Source organism: Lepus europaeus, chromosome 10 (assembly GCF_033115175.1).
Source record: "Lepus europaeus isolate LE1 chromosome 10, mLepTim1.pri, whole genome shotgun sequence".
Lineage (NCBI taxonomy): Eukaryota > Metazoa > Chordata > Mammalia > Lagomorpha > Leporidae > Lepus > Lepus europaeus.
This window is the reverse complement of record NC_084836.1, coordinates 125,107,501-125,123,519: the sequence shown is the minus strand read 5'-3', so window position 1 is coordinate 125,123,519 and position 16,019 is coordinate 125,107,501. Positions and strand designations below refer to the sequence as shown.

Here is a 16,019-nt window from a genome sequence, read left to right as displayed (position 1 = left end):
CAGGCCACGCTCTTCCACCACCGCCGCGGCAGGACCCGGCCCAGGGGCTGACGCGCACTCCAGGGGGAACCTGGGCCTCCCGGGAAGGCCAGGGAGGCAGCGGCCCCTGCCACGTGGGGCGGCAGGACCCGGCCCAGGGGCTGATGCGCACTCCAGGGGGAACCTGGGCCTCCCGGGAGGGCCAGGGAGGCAGCGGCCCCTGCCACGTGGGGCGGCAGGAGCAGCAAGGGCGCTGGCTCACGCCTCTCTTGGCTCCCACACATGCACAGGGCCTGCCCCACCCGGCCCAGCGCTGCACCCGCCATGTACACCTGTGCTGGCGGCGGGCCCCTGGGCTCGGCAGGTGTCTGTGTGTTCCTGTGTGCGTGTGGTGCTGCCCCGGCACAGCCCAGGTCCTGCCAGGCCCCCACAGGACTCAGCCTGGCAGCCCCGCCCGCCCTCTGCCACAGGGACCGTGTCTGAGCCCTGCCGGTGAGGCTGGGAGTGCAGAGGCCTGGCTGTGGGAGCGGAGGCTCAGCACACGCAGCACCCACACCTGCGTGGGCCCAGGAGGGCTCTGCTTCTCCCCGCAACATAGCCGGCGCTGGCCGTGCGGAGCCAGGGGCTGGTGTGGGGCAGCAGCGGGAGGCCCAGCACACGCCCTGGACAGCCAGGGGTGGTCGCCACCTCCAGGCCCCTCCCACCCGTTGCCCCGCCCACACTTGGCCCTGGGTTTGCTTCTGAGACAGCTGAGTGCAGGTGCAGACGGCTCCGGTGTGGCGGGGCCGCGCAGAGCCGGGTGCAGCCGCTGGGGAGGGCTTGTGGGTGAAGCTGGGGGCTGGACAGGGCGGACGGAGAGCCCCTGGGGGGGAGTGGACGGGAGGTGGGAGCCGGCCGCAGTGGCTTTCGGTTTCCCGCCTCTGAAGCCCCCGGCGTTCTCTCCAGGAGGAAAGATGAGCGAGCGCAGACTTTCAAAGTTAAAAACATTTCAACGACACCAGCACGGCTGACAGCGCTGCCCGGGCCGCGGTCCCAGCCCCCGGGGCCGCCCGCGACGGGGCCTCGCGCCCAGCCCCACGGAGTCCGAGGGCCGCTCTGGGTCCAGCGGGGACGCACGGACGCCTGCCCACGCGCCGAGGCGCTCCATGCCAGGCAGGCGGTGCCGAGCCCGGTGTCCCCCGAGACAGTCGCTGGTTCTGGGGTCAAAGGGGAGGAGGAGGATGGGGCAAAGTGCACAATGGCGGGCGCCTGCGGCTCGCCCTACCAGTTCTGGTTGTCCCAGTCCTCCTCGGCGGGGGCCGGCACTGCCTTCTTGGCGGCCTTGGCCCTGCCCTCGCCGCTGGCGCCCTCGCCGCTCTCCCAGCCGTCGCTGTTGCTGTTCCTGGCGGACGAGCCCCACACGTCCCAGCTGTCCGAGCTCCGCTTCTCGGCCGAGGCGTCGGCGCAGGTCCAGCTGTCGCTGCTTGGGGACTTGGCCTTGGGGGGCTCGGGGCTGCCGAAGGTCTCCCAGAAGCTCTGGTCCAGGGCACTGCCCTGCACGCCGTCCCCACCGCTGTTCTGGGAGCTGCGAGGGGCAGAGAGCTCTGGTGATTTTCGCAAAACTTCACAGCTGGCTGCTCTGGGCCCCAGCCCAGTCCCCAAGGGCCCACCCACCCCGAGCCCTGCCCCACCCGGCAGGGGCCAGCGCCCCGCGGAGCTGTGCCAACACCGGGACAGAACACAGGGTGAGGGCAGGGGACAGAGGCCTCCGCAGCCACTGTCCCCGGGGACGGCACTCGGATAGCAAAGCCTAAACGCTGGGCTCTTACAGGGATCAGGACAGAAAAGCCCAGAAACACGCAGGCCTTCCCACCAGCTCCAGCCCTGACGGTGATGGGAGGGGCGGGGCCCGGGCCTGTGCCACTGGGAGCCGAGCAGCCGCTGCCCGAGGCCGGGGGCAGTGCGCCAGCCACAGCCATGGCCGGGCGCCTGGGGACCGCCTACCTCTCCTCTGCTCTCCCAGAAAAGAAGGTGGTGACGTCCCTCCAGCCTTTGCTGCTCACTCCCTGGACCTGGACGGGAAAGGGGAGGGCTGGTTAGAACCTTCCGAACACACGTTTGCACGTGCCACACAAACACGCATGTACACACACAAGATCCTGCTAAGAAGACGTGGACAGGATTCAGAAATAAGGGTGTCCGACGTCACACACAACACACACGCATGTGCAGGGGGACACAGCTCTCTCAGGCAGGGCCACTTTGTGCCCAGCTCACCACACGCAGGGGACAAGGGACAGCGCAGGTCCCGCCCAGAGCCCTCCCTGCGAGTCAGCTCCATGACCACCCCCCGAGGCCGTGCAGCAGTGGCAGGCGTGTGGGCACTTACCACGGGAAAGGCCACGGCAGCAAGGGCAGAGGGGGCGACAGGTTAGCGGCTGGCAAGTCCCCGCCAGGCCAAGCTGCCTCCATATTCCGCAAGCCAGGGGCAACAGGCACATCCCTGCCACTCGGCTCCGCCTCGAGGACGGTGGTCCTGCCACAGCTGGCTGAGGCCGCCAGCCCTGCCCTCAGGGCGGCCCGGAATATGGAGACTGGCTTGGCCGAGCCCACGCCAGGCGGGGCTGCCCTACCTTGGACGCCAACTGAGAGACCCCACTGGACACATCGTCAAAAATCCTTCCCTCCTTCACCTGCGTGGAGCAAACGTCCCTGTTGGAGCAGGTGCCCAGGAGCGGGCTGGGCCAGCAGCGATGCCGGCATCAGGACACCGCGTCCCCAGGGCCCTGCGCCATGGTGACAGATGAGGGACAGCAGGGGCCCGTGGCTCCCCCGGGGCAACATCAGGATCCCAAAACCCCCACCTACACCCTCAAAGCGGGAATCACAAAACTCCCAGGGGAGGAGAAAGATCAAGGAGGGGGAGAAGGTGCTGCAGGCACCCGGCACCGGCACCGGCACCGTGCAGCGGAGAGCACAGGATGGCCAGCTGGGACCTGGCACAGCAGCGCCATGTGCGTGGATAGCTGGGACCCGTGTGTGTGAGGACAGCCTGTGCCGTGTGTGTGAGGACAGCCTGTGTCGTGTGTGTGTGAGTGTGAGGACAGCCTGTGCCGTGTGTGTGTGAGGACAGCCTGTGCCGTGTGTGTGAGGACAGCCTGTGCCGTGTGTGTGAGGACAGCCTGTGCCGTGTGCGTGTGAGGACAGCCTGTGCCGTGTGTGTGAGGACAGCCTGTGCCGTGTGCGTGTGAGGACAGCCTGTGCCGTGTGTGTGAGGACAGCCTGTGCCGTGTGTGTGAGCACAGCCTGTGCCGTGTGTGTGTGAGCACAGCCTGTGCCGTGTGTGTGTGAGGACGGCCTGTGCCGTGTGTGTGTGAGGACGGCCTGTGCCGTGTGTGTGAGGACGGCCTGTGCCGTGTGAGTGAGGACGGCCTGTGCCGTGTGTGTGTGAGGACAGCCTGTGCCGTGTGTGTGTGAGGACAGCCTGTGCCGTGTGTGTGAGGACAGCCTGTGCCGTGTGTGTGTGAGGACAGCCTGTGCCGTGTGTGTGTGAGGACAGCCTGTGCCGTGTGTGTGTGAGGACAGCCTGTGCCGTGTGTGTGTGAGCACAGCCTGTGCCGTGTGTGTGTGAGCACAGCCTGTGCCGTGTGTGTGTGAGCACAGCCTGTGCCGTGTGTGTGTGAGCACAGCCTGTGCCGTGTGCGTGTGAGCACAGCCTGTGCCGTGTGCGTGTGAGCACAGCCTGTGCCGTGTGCGTGTGAGGACAGCCTGTGCCGTGTGCGTGTGAGGACAGCCTGTGCCGTGTGCGTGTGAGGACAGCCTGTGCCGTGTGCGTGTGAGCACAGCCTGTGCCGTGTGCGTGTGAGCACAGCCTGTGCCGTGTGCGTGTGAGCACAGCCTGTGCCGTGTGTGTGAGCACAGCCTGTGCCGTGTGTGTGAGCACAGCCTGTGCCGTGTGTGTGAGCACAGCCTGTGCCGTGTGCGTGTGTGTGTGAGGACAGCCTGTGCCGTGTGCGTGTGTGTGTGAGGACAGCCTGTGCCGTGTGCGTGTGTGTGTGAGGACAGCCTGTGCCGTGTGCGTGTGAGGACGGCCTGTGCCGTGTGCGTGTGAGGACGGCCTGTGCCGTGTGCGTGTGAGGACGGCCTGTGCCGTGTGCGTGTGAGGACGGCCTGTGCCGTGTGTGCGTGTGAGGACGGCCTGTGCCGTGTGTGTGTGTGAGGACGGCCTGTGCCGTGTGTGTGTGAGGACGGCCTGTGCCGTGTGTGTGTGAGGACGGCCTGTGCCGTGTGTGTGTGAGGACGGCCTGTGCCGTGTGTGTGAGGACGGCCTGTGCCGTGTGTGTGTGAGGACGGCCTGTGCCGTGTGTGTGTGAGGACGGCCTGTGCCGTGTGTGTGTGAGGACGGCCTGTGCCGTGTGTGTGTGAGGACGGCCTGTGCCGTGTGTGTGAGGACGGCCTGTGCCGTGTGTGTGTGAGGACGGCCTGTGCCGTGTGTGTGTGAGGACGGCCTGTGCCGTGTGTGTGAGGACGGCCTGTGCCGTGTGCGTGTGAGCACGGCCTGTGCCGTGTGCGTGTGAGCACGGCCTGTGCCGTGTGCGTGTGAGCACAGCCTGTGCCGTGTGCGTGTGAGCACAGCCTGTGCCGTGTGTGTGAGCACAGCCTGTGCCGTGTGTGTGAGCACAGCCTGTGCCGTGTGTGTGAGCACAGCCTGTGCCGTGTGCGTGTGTGTGTGAGCACAGCCTGTGCCGTGTGCGTGTGTGTGTGAGGACGGCCTGTGCCGTGTGCGTGTGTGTGTGAGGACGGCCTGTGCCGTGTGCGTGTGAGGACGGCCTGTGCCGTGTGCGTGTGAGGACGGCCTGTGCCGTGTGTGCGTGTGAGGACGGCCTGTGCCGTGTGTGTGTGTGAGGACGGCCTGTGCCGTGTGTGTGTGTGAGGACGGCCTGTGCCGTGTGTGTGTGTGAGGACGGCCTGTGCCGTGTGTGTGTGAGGACGGCCTGTGCCGTGTGTGTGAGGACGGCCTGTGCCGTGTGTGTGTGAGGACGGCCTGTGCCGTGTGTGTGTGAGGACGGCCTGTGCCGTGTGTGTGAGGACGGCCTGTGCCGTGTGTGTGTGAGGACGGCCTGTGCCGTGTGCGTGTGAGGACGGCCTGTGCCGTGTGCGTGTGAGGACGGCCTGTGCCGTGTGCGTGTGAGGACGGCCTGTGCCGTGTGCGTGTGAGGACGGCCTGTGCCGTGTGTGTGTGAGGACGGCCTGTGCCGTGTGTGTGTGAGGACGGCCTGTGCCGTGTGTGTGAGGACGGCCTGTGCCGTGTGCGTGTGAGGACGGCCTGTGCCGTGTGCGTGTGAGGACGGCCTGTGCCGTGTGCGTGTGAGGACGGCCTGTGCCGTGTGCGTGTGAGGACGGCCTGTGCCGTGTGCGTGTGAGGACGGCCTGTGCCGTGTGCGTGTGAGGACGGCCTTTGCCGTGTGCGTGTGAGGACGGCCTGTGCCGTGTGCGTGTGAGGACGGCCTGTGCCGTGTGCGTGTGAGGACGGCCTGTGCCGTGTGCGTGTGAGGACGGCCTGTGCCGTGTGCGTGTGAGGACGGCCTGTGCCGTGTGCGTGTGAGGACGGCCTGTGCCGTGTGCGTGTGAGGACGGCCTGTGCCGTGTGCGTGTGAGGACGGCCGGTGCCGTGTGTGTGTGAGGACAGCCTGTGCTGTGTGTGTGAGGACGGCCTGTGCCGTGTGTGTGTGAGGACGGCCTGTGCCGTGTGTGTGTGAGGACGGCCTGTGCCGTGTGCGTGTGAGGTCGGCCTGTGCCGTGTGCGTGTGAGGACGGCCTGTGCCGTGTGCGTGTGAGGACGGCCTGTGCCGTGTGTGTGTGAGGACGGCCTGTGCCGTGTGTGTGAGGACGGCCTGTGCCGTGTGTGTGTGAGGACGGCCTGTGCCGTGTGTGTGTGAGGACAGCCTGTGCCGTGTGTGTGTGAGGACAGCCTGTGCCGTGTGTGTGTGAGGACGGCCTGTGCCGTGTGTGTGTGAGGACAGCCTGTGCCGTGTGTGTGTGAGGACAGCCTGTGCCGTGTGTGTGAGGACAGCCTGTGCCGTGTGTGTGAGCACAGCCTGTGCCGTGTGTGTGTGAGGACAGCCTCTGCCGTGTGCGTGTGAGGACAGCCTGTGCCGTGTGTGTGTGAGGACAGCCGGTGCCGTGTGTGTGTGAGGACAGCCTGTGCCGTGTGTGTGTGAGGACAGCCTGTGCCGTGTGTGTGTGAGGACAGCCTGTGCTGTGTACGTGGACGGCTGGGACCCGTGTGCGTGAGGGCACGAGGGGAGGACGCGCCTCCTCCTGGGCGGTGGTGACTGACACTGGAGGCCAATGTCTCCCTGGGAGCTGGGCTGGAGGTCCTGTCTCTGAGGCGGCCCCCTGCCTATAAGACCCCTGGGGGGTGTGAGACCACCTCTGACCTCGGCCCTGCAGGTGCCTGAGTACACGCAGCCATGAGTTACCTGGCCACGCCCCTCAGCCACGAGCCGCCAGCGCCCAGCCCCAGCCGAGGACACGCACGGCGACACCTGCCTGTCCGCCGGTGGTCACGCTGGGGTGGCCCAGGGTGCTGTGCCCACACCTCCCGACCGGGACCCCGAAGCGTAAGCAGCGTCTTTTACAGGATTTTCAATTACTTCTCCAGAGTCCTGCTTTTAGGATTTTGGTCTCAGAGTTTCAGACTTGAGGGGTTCCAGCACTCACCCGGGACCTCGGAAGCAGCTCATGCAGAGGCCCCTGGCCACAGAAGCCCCCCGCCCCTCCCCACAGGCCATGGCGACGGCCCCGTTACCTTCTCCTGAGCTGGTCGGAGAATGTTCTCGTTCAGGCTGTGGCCCAACTCAGAGGCCTGTGGGAAGGAAGCCGCAGAGCTCACGGGTGCCCACGGGGGGTGGCAGTGGGACCGGCGTGCCCAGGGCCAAGGTCCTGGGGCCACCCCACGGGCACGTGGCTGCTGCCCGCCCCAGGAAGGGCCCCCACGACAGCAGGGGGAGCCCAGGCTTGTCCCCACAGCTGCTGGCGGCTCAGCTTACACAGACACATCTGGGTGGGCCCAGGCGCCCTGGCCTGAGGACAGAACTGACCTCACTCCCGCCCTGCCGGCCGCACTGGGCTCCCATGAGCGCCCTGACCCAGGCCCTGACCACCTGGACAGAAGGGAGGACAGAGGCCGGGGCTCCAGCAGACGCTGCTAGGGAAAGAGCCACGTCACGGTGACAGGAGCACAGGCCGCCTCCCCGTGGGCACCCAGGGCGACAGGGAGACCTCCCCAGCAGCCCCATCTCGGCGGCCAGCGGGGACGAAGCCATTCTCCGCGGCCGGCAACAGCATGCACCGCGCGGGCATGCACCGAGCACAGGGCTTTACCGGCTCTGGCTGCTGCCTGTGACCCCAAAACTCGACCCAGACAGCGAGGAGGCAGGTTAGGAGAGAGAGAGAGCGAGGTGCTGCACGCGGCTTCCACAGCACCCAGGAACACCTCCAGATCTCAGCCCTCGGCTGGACTGGGGCACCCCCGAGGCAGGGCGTCCCAGCCTCCCCCCGGCTCCCGCCTTCCAGACCTGGGCGAGCACCGGGGAGGCAGCAAGGGGGACAGCATGGCGGGAAGACAGCCCTCCTGAGGAGCTGTGCCTGTGGCCGTGAGGGACCGGCCTCACTGCAGGGCCTGGAAACTCCCCAGGGACAGAGGGGGCCCTGGGCCCCAGCCCTGACCACGTGTCACCCACGGGGGCCACCAACCAACAGGAATGCCATGGTGGACCCCACCGCCACCCGCAGCAGAGCCGCACCCCAGGGGCAGAGCCCCCCGCCCCGTTCACCTGCTCGGCGAGGAGGCGGCTCCCGCCCAGAGGCAGAGGGGGCCCACCCTACCCTGACTCCCCGCTACAAGTGCTGGCTGGGGGCCCTGGAAGAACCAGCAGCGCCCAGAGCACGTGGTGGCACCGTGAGGAGGCCTCAGCACGCGCCAGGGCAGAGCCCCTCGGTTACCTTCTGACTGGCCTGGGATCCGAACTTTGTAGCCTGCGAGGGAAACAGGGCTGGTGAGTCAGCCGGCTGGGCCTGGCCTGCACTTCCTGCCCGTGGGTGCCCATGACTCCGTCCCAGGACCGGCTTCTCACAGCTCGACCAGCAGCGACTCCCAGGGCCGCGCCGGAAGAGCGCCCTAGGCCTTCCCACCCAGGGCCCACCCACTCATTTCCTGTGTCACTCTCTGTCCCGACCAAGGGGGAGGCAGACACGAGAGAAAACCCAGCCCCTTCGTGTTCTGAAAGGGCCAGAGGCAGGGACTCAGGGACTCAGGAGCCCACGACCTGTCCACCAGGTGAGCCCCGTCTGCCCCGCCCACAGGCAGCTGCTCTCAGACCCGTGGACAGACACCTGCCGCTGCACCTGCAGCTGCCAACGCCGCAGGCCACTCTGCTGGGGGCGTGAGGCCCTCGCGGGAGGTGGGGGGAGCCCCAGGGGTCCCGACACAGCCCGGCCCCCAGGGCCAGACGTCACCAGGTACTTACGCCCTCCTTAGCCGCTGAGGCAAACTTGCTCGCTCCGGTGGTAAAACTGCTCCAACCCTGAGAGGCATGAGAATGGCAATGTGGCAGCCCCACTGTGACCGCCAGACCCCGCTGACCGCCTGACCCCACTGACCACCAGACCCTGCGTGAGGCTTTGAGGACCACACCTGCTCGCCGCCCACAGCCCATCTCTGCACCTTGCTTTAAGTTAGTCTAAAAAGCCCTCCCTGGGAGCCGGCGCTGCAGCTCACTGGGCTAATCCTCCGCCTGCGGTGCCAGCACCCCGGGTTCTAGTCCCGGTTGGGGTGCCGGTTCTGTCCTGGTTGCTCCTCTTCCAGGCCAGCTCTCTGCTGTGGCCCAGGAAGGCAGTGGAGGATGGCCCAAGTGCTTGGGCCCTGCACCCACAGGTGAGACCAGGAGAAGCACCTGGCTCCTGGCTTCAGATCTGTGCAGCGCCAGCTGCAGCAGCCATTAGAGGGTGAACCAATGGCAAAAAGGAAGACCTTTCTCTCTCTCTCTAACTCTGCCTGCCAAAAAAAAAAAAAAAAGCCCTCCCTGGGGCCAGCACTGTGGCACAGTGGGTAAAGCCACCACCTCCAATGCTAGCATCCATGTGGGCACCTGTTCCAGTCCTGGCTGCTCCACTTCCGATCCAACTCTCTGCTATGGCCTGGGAAAGCAGTGGAAGACGGCCCAAGTGCTTAGGCCCCTGCGCCCGTGTGGGAGACCCGGAAGAGGCTCCTGGCTGTGGCCTGGCCCAGTCATGCCCCTGGCAGCCATTTAGGGAGCGAACCAGTGGAAGATCTCTCTTTCTTTCTCTCTAACTGCCTTTCAAATAAATAAAACATAAATTTTTAAAAAAGAGCCCTTCCCCTCGTCCAGGACGGCTGCGCCACCGGCACACGGTGGCCGCCGTGGGCATCACAGATGTCACCACAGCAGTGAGAATCCGTCCTCAGAAGCAAAGTGCCCTCAGGGAACAAAGGTGACGCCTGGCGTCGCTGGCACCAGCACAGGGCAGTGAGCGTGTTGCCACACCCTGAGCTCCGGCCTGGGTATCTCCAGCCTCAGCAGGTTCCAGCTGCCGGCCACCATCCCCACATGGAACCTGGCTCCGGGGAAGCCAAGAGGCCAGGCCGGCTCCCCACGGTGCCCAGTGTCCCCGCTGGAGAGAGGATGGCCACGTGGCCTCCACACGGGACCTCAGTTCGTGGGAGGAAGGCGCCTTGTTAGACAGAGTCTGTGTGTCAGGGGCCAGCCGGGGCGCGGCTGCCGCCTGCGACGCTGGAATCCTGTAACAGCGCCGTGCCCAAGCACGTCCCGGTGCTCTGCTTCCGATCCAGCTCCCTGCGGACGTGCCTGGAAAGGACTTGGGCCCCTGCACCCCCGTGGGAGACCAGGATGGAGTCTGGGCTCCTGGCTTTGGCCTGGCCCAGCCTGGCCGTTGCAGGCATCTGGGCAGTGAACCACGGATGGAAGTCTCTGTGGCTCTGCTTTCAAACAGGAACAAACACACCAGGGACTGAGCTGGGGCCCAGCTGGGGAGGCCTCTACTTGCAGCGCCGGCATCCGGATCACGGCACCAGGGAGTCCCGGCTGCTCCCTGCGCCTGGGAGGGCGGCGCAGGATGGCCCCAGTGCCTGGCCCCTGCCACCCACGAGGCAAACCAGAGCTGCCGGCTCCCAGCTCCAGTCTGACTCAGCCCTGGCAGTGACCTCGCAGACAAAGAGCTCTCCAGCTCCATTCCCCTCTCTGTCACTCTGCCTGTCAAATACATCAACCCTAAGAAGAAGAAACCCCAACGCAGATACGTGTTTTGGCTAGACGGCACTGGAGGCGGGGGAGGGGCACCCACCGAGCAGAGCGAGGACATGGCACTGTTCAGGAAGTCGTCCTCTCTCTTCTGAGGCGGCACCGTGTTCCCAAACCCCACGTAGCGATTCTCCTGGGCCCTGAAAGTGAGCGCCGACGTCAGCCCGACGGCTGCAGCATGGACCCCGACGGCGCCTGCGCCCGACAGAGTGCAGGGGGCCCATGGCCACAGCCGTGCTGTCCGTCTCCCGAAGGTTCCAGCAACCAGGACAGTTCACCCGGCGACTCCCTGACAGGCAGATTCCAGGGGAAGGGCCCTGCCCCTCCACTCAAACCTGGGCTGGCCAGGGCTCGCCAGTCAACCTCTAACCCCACACCCTCCACAGAGAAACCGACCCTGCCCGTGGGACCCCCAGCCGGGGAGCCCTCACCCCTGGTAGGAGCTGAGGTCGTCGTTCAGCCAGTCCTCGAAGGCCTTGTCTGCGGATGCGGCCACGTTCTGAGTCTGCCCGGAGGCCCTGCGACCGAGAGCCAGTGACACCGACAGCCCCAGCAAGGCCACGGGGACGGGGACGGGGAGGGGGCGGGGCTCACGTCACACCGGCCCTGCTCTATCTGAAAGGCTGCTCGGGCTCAGCTGTAGGGACCTGAGGGCCCAGCACTGTGGCACCTGTGCTGCCAGCACCTGTATCGGCTGCTGGGTCAAGGGGCACAACTACCCGAGTCCCTGCACCTGTGTGGCAGACCTGGCCGGAGCCCCTGGCTCCTGGCGCCAGCCTGCCCCAGACCTGGCCACGGCGGCCATCCGGAGAGTGACCCACGGTCTCTGTGTCTCTGCTTCTCCAACAACCTTTTTAAAAACCATAGCGCTGGCTGCCCGGCAGGCCCTGTACCAGCGTGCACAGGAGGCAGGGGAGAGGGGAAGGGGCGGCCCCAGCGCCCACTGCAGCCCCCACACAGCAGGACGTGGGATGCAGCCACTCTGGGGTCAGCTCAGCGGTCACAGGGCCGCCCCAGAGGATAGTGACTCTCAGAGGGACAGGGCGCTGGCGACACACAGCCCTGCTCCCCAGGCTGCAGGGGGGCAGTAGTCTATCTGGGAGGGAGAGCAGCGCTCACACTGGGCAGGGGAGACGCTGCTCTCACCCCACTATTTCGCGTGGGTCTTTCTTGGCCGCCTTCTTGCTAAGGGCTCGTCCTGCTTCGGGCATTTTGGTGGCACCACAGCAGCGCGGGGATCCTGAGCTACGACTGGGGCCGGGCCAGGAAGAGCTAGGGGCGTAGCTACCGGTGGGCAGTGGCCAACGACGTCCTGGGCTGGGGTGGGGTCCAGTTCTGGGCAGGCGACGACTCCAGAGACCACGCTCTGCCTTCAGCCAGGGTGGCCACCTGACGGGGAGCGTGGGAGGTCAGGGCGCGCATCACCTCCACGCGCCCCACACCTCCCCCAGGCCCCAGCATCGCCCAGCGTGGCCCATGGCCGTCTCAGTCTGGCCGTGCTCAGGTGAACAGTGCAGCCCCAGAGCACAGGGACCCCACGTGAACTAAGCCACGGCTCCACCGCTTCTCCGAGGTCCTGACCCGAGAGGAGGGGCGGCCCCGCACGCCGCGGTTCCTCGTTTCCCCTGCGATCGCGCCCCAGGCCGCCCGCTGCCGTGGCCAGGACAGGGGCCACGCGAGCCCCACGGCCGGCGCCGTGAGAACTTGCCTTGTCCCTGAAGAGGGCCGCGGCCCTGCTCTCGTACTTGTCCTGCAAGGACCAGCAGGGGTCGTAGTCGGCCTGGGACTCCAGGAACTCCCGGAACTTGGCGTTGCCCCCGACCTTCATCTTCTCCAGCTCCAGGTCCTTCCACTTGTCCATCGTGACCGAGCGCACGAAGCTGGAAGCCGGAGGTGGGCGCTGGCCTCGTTACCAACCAGGGGGCATCGGGGCAGCCCCCGCCCCGGCCCCCACAGACACGGGTGCAGGCGGGGCGCTGACCTGAGGTGCACGCCCAGCCCGCGGTGTCTCCCCGAGCACTCCAGGCAGATCCAGATGCCGTAGGTCACACTGACCCACTGGGGGTTGAAAGCACCACACTCAAAACAGACCTGCAGAGGGGGCCACACACGGCTCGCCAGGGGATCGGGGCAGGGCCAGAGAGCCCAACGCCACACACAAGGACCCCGGGGAGGAGGGAGGCCCAGGCGGCACGGCAAGTGGCACGGGGTGGCCGCCGATCCTGCCAGGAAGCCGGCACGAGGGGAGAGCAGCCCCACGGGGAAACCGTCCAGTAGGAAGGCCAGGCAGACGGCCCCGGGCGACAGGAGGGCCGTGGCCCCACGACAGCCACAGGCGGCCCCACACTCACATTGTTCTCGTCCCGCACCCTGACCTCCTTCAGAACTTTCCGGGTCCTCGGGCTGGCCATGACGCTGTGGAGACAGAACGGCGTGTGGCCCGATTAACTCACAACCAGAACACACACAATCCAAGCTTCCAACTGGAGAAAGGGGTGGAGCCCTGGTTCCGCGCACCCCATGGTGGGGTGAGCCCGGCCTGGTCCCGCACACCCTGGGCCCCAGGCCCCCTGCACACACACACCCCGTGTGGTCCCTGCTGTGTCCACTCCTAGTCACACGGCAACGCCGGCTGCGAGGACACGGGCACCCAGCGAGCAGACAGCCCGGCAGGTGCCACTTCCTGTCCAGATGCAGCTTAGACAGAACCACGATGGACCCGCCCACTTCATTCTAGCTCCCTGACCCCTGACCCCTGACCCCTGCACCAGCACCCAGCTTGACGCCATCTGAAGTTAGGAAACAGACACCGGATTCTGGGGTCCAAGCGGGAAAACCAAGTTTGCGCCGGGCGCCCTCCTGCCTGCCGAGTCTGGGCTGGCACCGCTCACCAGAGCCGCCGCCGCCACAGGTCTGCGGTCACAGTGGCCGCAGTGGGGGCCCGGGGCGCAGCTGACGGCGCGCGCCTGGGCCGGGGTCGGGAAGTCCCAGGCCAGGGCTGGGGCAATCGCCACAGCGGCCGGTTCTCAGGCTGACGTTACCGACGTGCAGACGGCCCTGCGCAGGAGCGCGGGGAGCCGCGGCGGGGACGCGCGCACGGCTCAGGGAGGCCCCCGGGGCCCACGCCGGCGTCCGCAGCGCCCCCGCCCACTCCCCGGAGCGTCCAAGGACCCCGCGTCCCCTCCTGCGGGGCCGAACGCGGGTGCCCGTCTCGCTCGGAACAGCGCACGCGGCGGGGCCCCGCGCCCGAGCGCCGCGGCCCCGGTCGCTCCCACGAAGCGGATCGCGTCCGAGCCCGGCCCCCGCCGCCCCGCAAGCCCACGCACGCGAAAGGCCGCGTGAGGAGCCCGCGCCCGCCCTCTCTCCCGCAACACCGGCGTCCGCACCAGCGCGGGGGCCGGCAAGGCGGCTGCCACTCCGCGGGTCCGCGGCCCCGGAGGCTGCGCCCCGCCCGGCCCCGGGCCCACGCAGAGCCGCGGGCGGACTCAGGCTCGCGAGGGAAGGGGTGCGGGGGTCCGCCCGGGAGGGCCCCGCGCGCCCGACAGCGATGTCGCCCCGACCGGGCCGGGAGCCCGCGCCGCGGGACCGGGCCGCGCGCTCACCTGGCGAGAGGCCGGCCGGGGCTGGGGTCCACGACAGGCTTGCTCCGCCACCCGCACCGCGCGCGGATCGCCCCCCGCGGCCACCGGCTTCCGGCAACGTTGCGCGTTGCAAGGCCTCACGGGAGGCGGTCAGCGCGGCGGGGCGGGACTTCCGGCCGCCACCCCAGCCGGTCGCCATGGAGACGCACCTTCCTTGCGGTCGCCGGGGTCCGGGCAGGAGGAGGGTCGCGGCTGCGCGGGGGCGGGTCCCGGGCACCGTGAGCGGGGTGTCCCCGCGGGTCGGGGTCTCGAGAGGAGAGCGGGCGAGTCCCCGGGTGCCCTGCGTGTGTCCGTGGGGCGGCGTGGACGCCACTCAGGTTCCAGGCCCAGGCAGGCGAGCGGTGGAAGCCGTGGGCTCGGTGACCTCTCGCTGTTGCTGTCCGTGGCTTTTGCTTTGTTTTTGACTGTGTGGTGGCGGCGTCGCCCACAGCAGGAGTCAAACTCAGGGCTGGCGAGTGCCAGTGACCTTGGCCGTGAGCGTGGCCTGCCCGCTGGTGTCCACCCCGGTCTCAGCCGTGGCTGTCGCTCGGGGATGGAACTCTGCACCTTCCTGGTGGCGCCTTTCACCTCCGACAGGTGTACTAATTTAAAGGGCGGGAGTTCCGGAGAGATCACCCTCCCTTCCCCGCTTCATCCCCCGGATGACAGGGGCTGGGCCAGGCTGGAGCCGGAGCCAGGAGCTTCTCCCGGGTCTCCCACGTGGGTGCGGGGCCCAAGCACTTGGGGCATCGTGTGCTGCTTTCCCGGGTCGTAGCAGGGAGCTGGGTTGGAAGTGGAGCGGCTGGGACTGGCACTGGTGCCCACACGGGTGCCATAGTGGCAGGCGTCGGCCTTACCGGCTACGCCGCGGCACCGGCCCCTTGAGGTGACTTTCTATTCCCGTCAGCCTGCAGCGCCCCAACCACAGGAGCCCTGGGTCTCCCTTGGGACTCTAAGCTCACCTGGATAAACACCACGCCCATCTCAGCCCCCAGGGCGTTTCCCACGGGTGTCTAGGGGGCTGTGGACCAGACAGGCCCTCAGCAACCTCCAGGCAGTGGCCAAGACCCCTGGGGCTCCATTGGAAGTAGCCATCCTCCCGTGTCCTGGGGGTCATCAGACCATGCCAGCAGGTGGGCCAGGTGCGAGGCTCCCAGCAGGAGGCCACGGTCAGCATCCTATGTCCCACAGAGCAGCACAGGGCTGCCTGCCTGGGCGGCCTGGGTCCCTGACCTCACCCGTGAAAGAGGGAAGTTCCGTGACAGGGGGCTGACGGTAGAGGCCCGTGTGGTCTGGGGATCCAGGCCTACCTGGTCAGAGGAGGAACTGGGCTCCTCTCCCCCATGCCAGGCCGGTGGCGCCTCCAAAGGAGCAGCACGGGACAGCAGGTCCTTAGTCCACTCCCTCCCTCAGGCCCCTGTCCCATGCAGAGCCCTGAGGGTGCGGAGGCAGCCCCGCCCCCAGGCTCTGTGCCCACCTGGACCTGCTTGCCCTGAAGGGGCGGCGGGGGCTCACGACGTCCCCTCTGGGGAGCGGCCATTGTGTGGACGGGCCCCTGTCTGTGGGGCTCCTGCCGCAGCCCTGCTGTGCCTTTAGGTTGCCACAAAACCAAGCCCCAGGCGGCCTCGGCAGCAAGTTCCTGATCGGCGTGGGCGGGGAGAGGCTTGGCCTGGCAGCTCAGCTCACCAGGTCTTCCTGCCGCCTCTGCGGAGCTGTCCTCGCGCCCCGGCCCAGACCCTGATCTAGTCTCCCCCAACCACTCACGGAAGTGAGCTCGGCGAGTGGAGGGAGGGGTGCGGCCGGCCCCACAGGTCCCCGATCGCTGGACCCATGAGGTCATTCATGCCCCTACAGGTGACATCATGGTTGGTCTGTGCTCGAGGGGTTTCTCTCACAGGAACTCGAGGTTCAGGGCAAAAGATACCTCCCAGCTGCATGTACACCCGGCCAACCGGAGCCCACGCTGCCCTCAGAATTCCCCAGAAGCCTTGGCACCTGACCCCGGAGCAGCTCTGCGGGCCCGGCTTCCGGGGGAGGCAGGAGCTAGGTCCCCGCTCCCTGCACAAAGTCCTGCTTCCTCTCCCCACCCCGGGCGGTA

The 16,019-nt window shown here is 67.5% G+C and overlaps 1 protein-coding gene across 3 annotated transcripts; it reads right to left on the bottom strand.

Moving 5' to 3' along the window:
* Positions 1-1,014: 1,014 nt before the first annotated feature.
* On the bottom strand, positions 1,015-13,990 carry ARFGAP1 (ADP ribosylation factor GTPase activating protein 1). Of its 3 annotated transcripts, XM_062204472.1 has the most exons (14): positions 13,904-13,990; positions 12,653-12,716; positions 12,283-12,392; positions 12,010-12,181; positions 11,590-11,690; positions 10,733-10,819; positions 10,345-10,441; positions 8,490-8,546; positions 7,966-7,998; positions 7,345-7,374; positions 6,770-6,826; positions 2,592-2,651; positions 1,963-2,030; positions 1,015-1,543 (listed from the first exon to the last, which is right to left on the bottom strand). In XM_062204472.1, the coding sequence occupies exons 2-14, from the start codon at positions 12,710-12,712 to the stop codon at positions 1,240-1,242; spliced, it is 1,236 nt and encodes a 411-aa protein (XP_062060456.1). In that variant the 5' UTR covers positions 12,713-12,716; positions 13,904-13,990; the 3' UTR covers positions 1,015-1,239. The 3 variants fall into 3 exon arrangements, with proteins under 3 accessions (XP_062060456.1, XP_062060458.1, XP_062060457.1); XM_062204473.1 differs by lacking the exon at positions 7,345-7,374 and having other exon boundaries at positions 1,019-1,543; XM_062204474.1 differs by lacking the exons at positions 7,345-7,374; positions 7,966-7,998 and having other exon boundaries at positions 1,016-1,543.
* Positions 13,991-16,019: the final 2,029 nt, after the last annotated feature.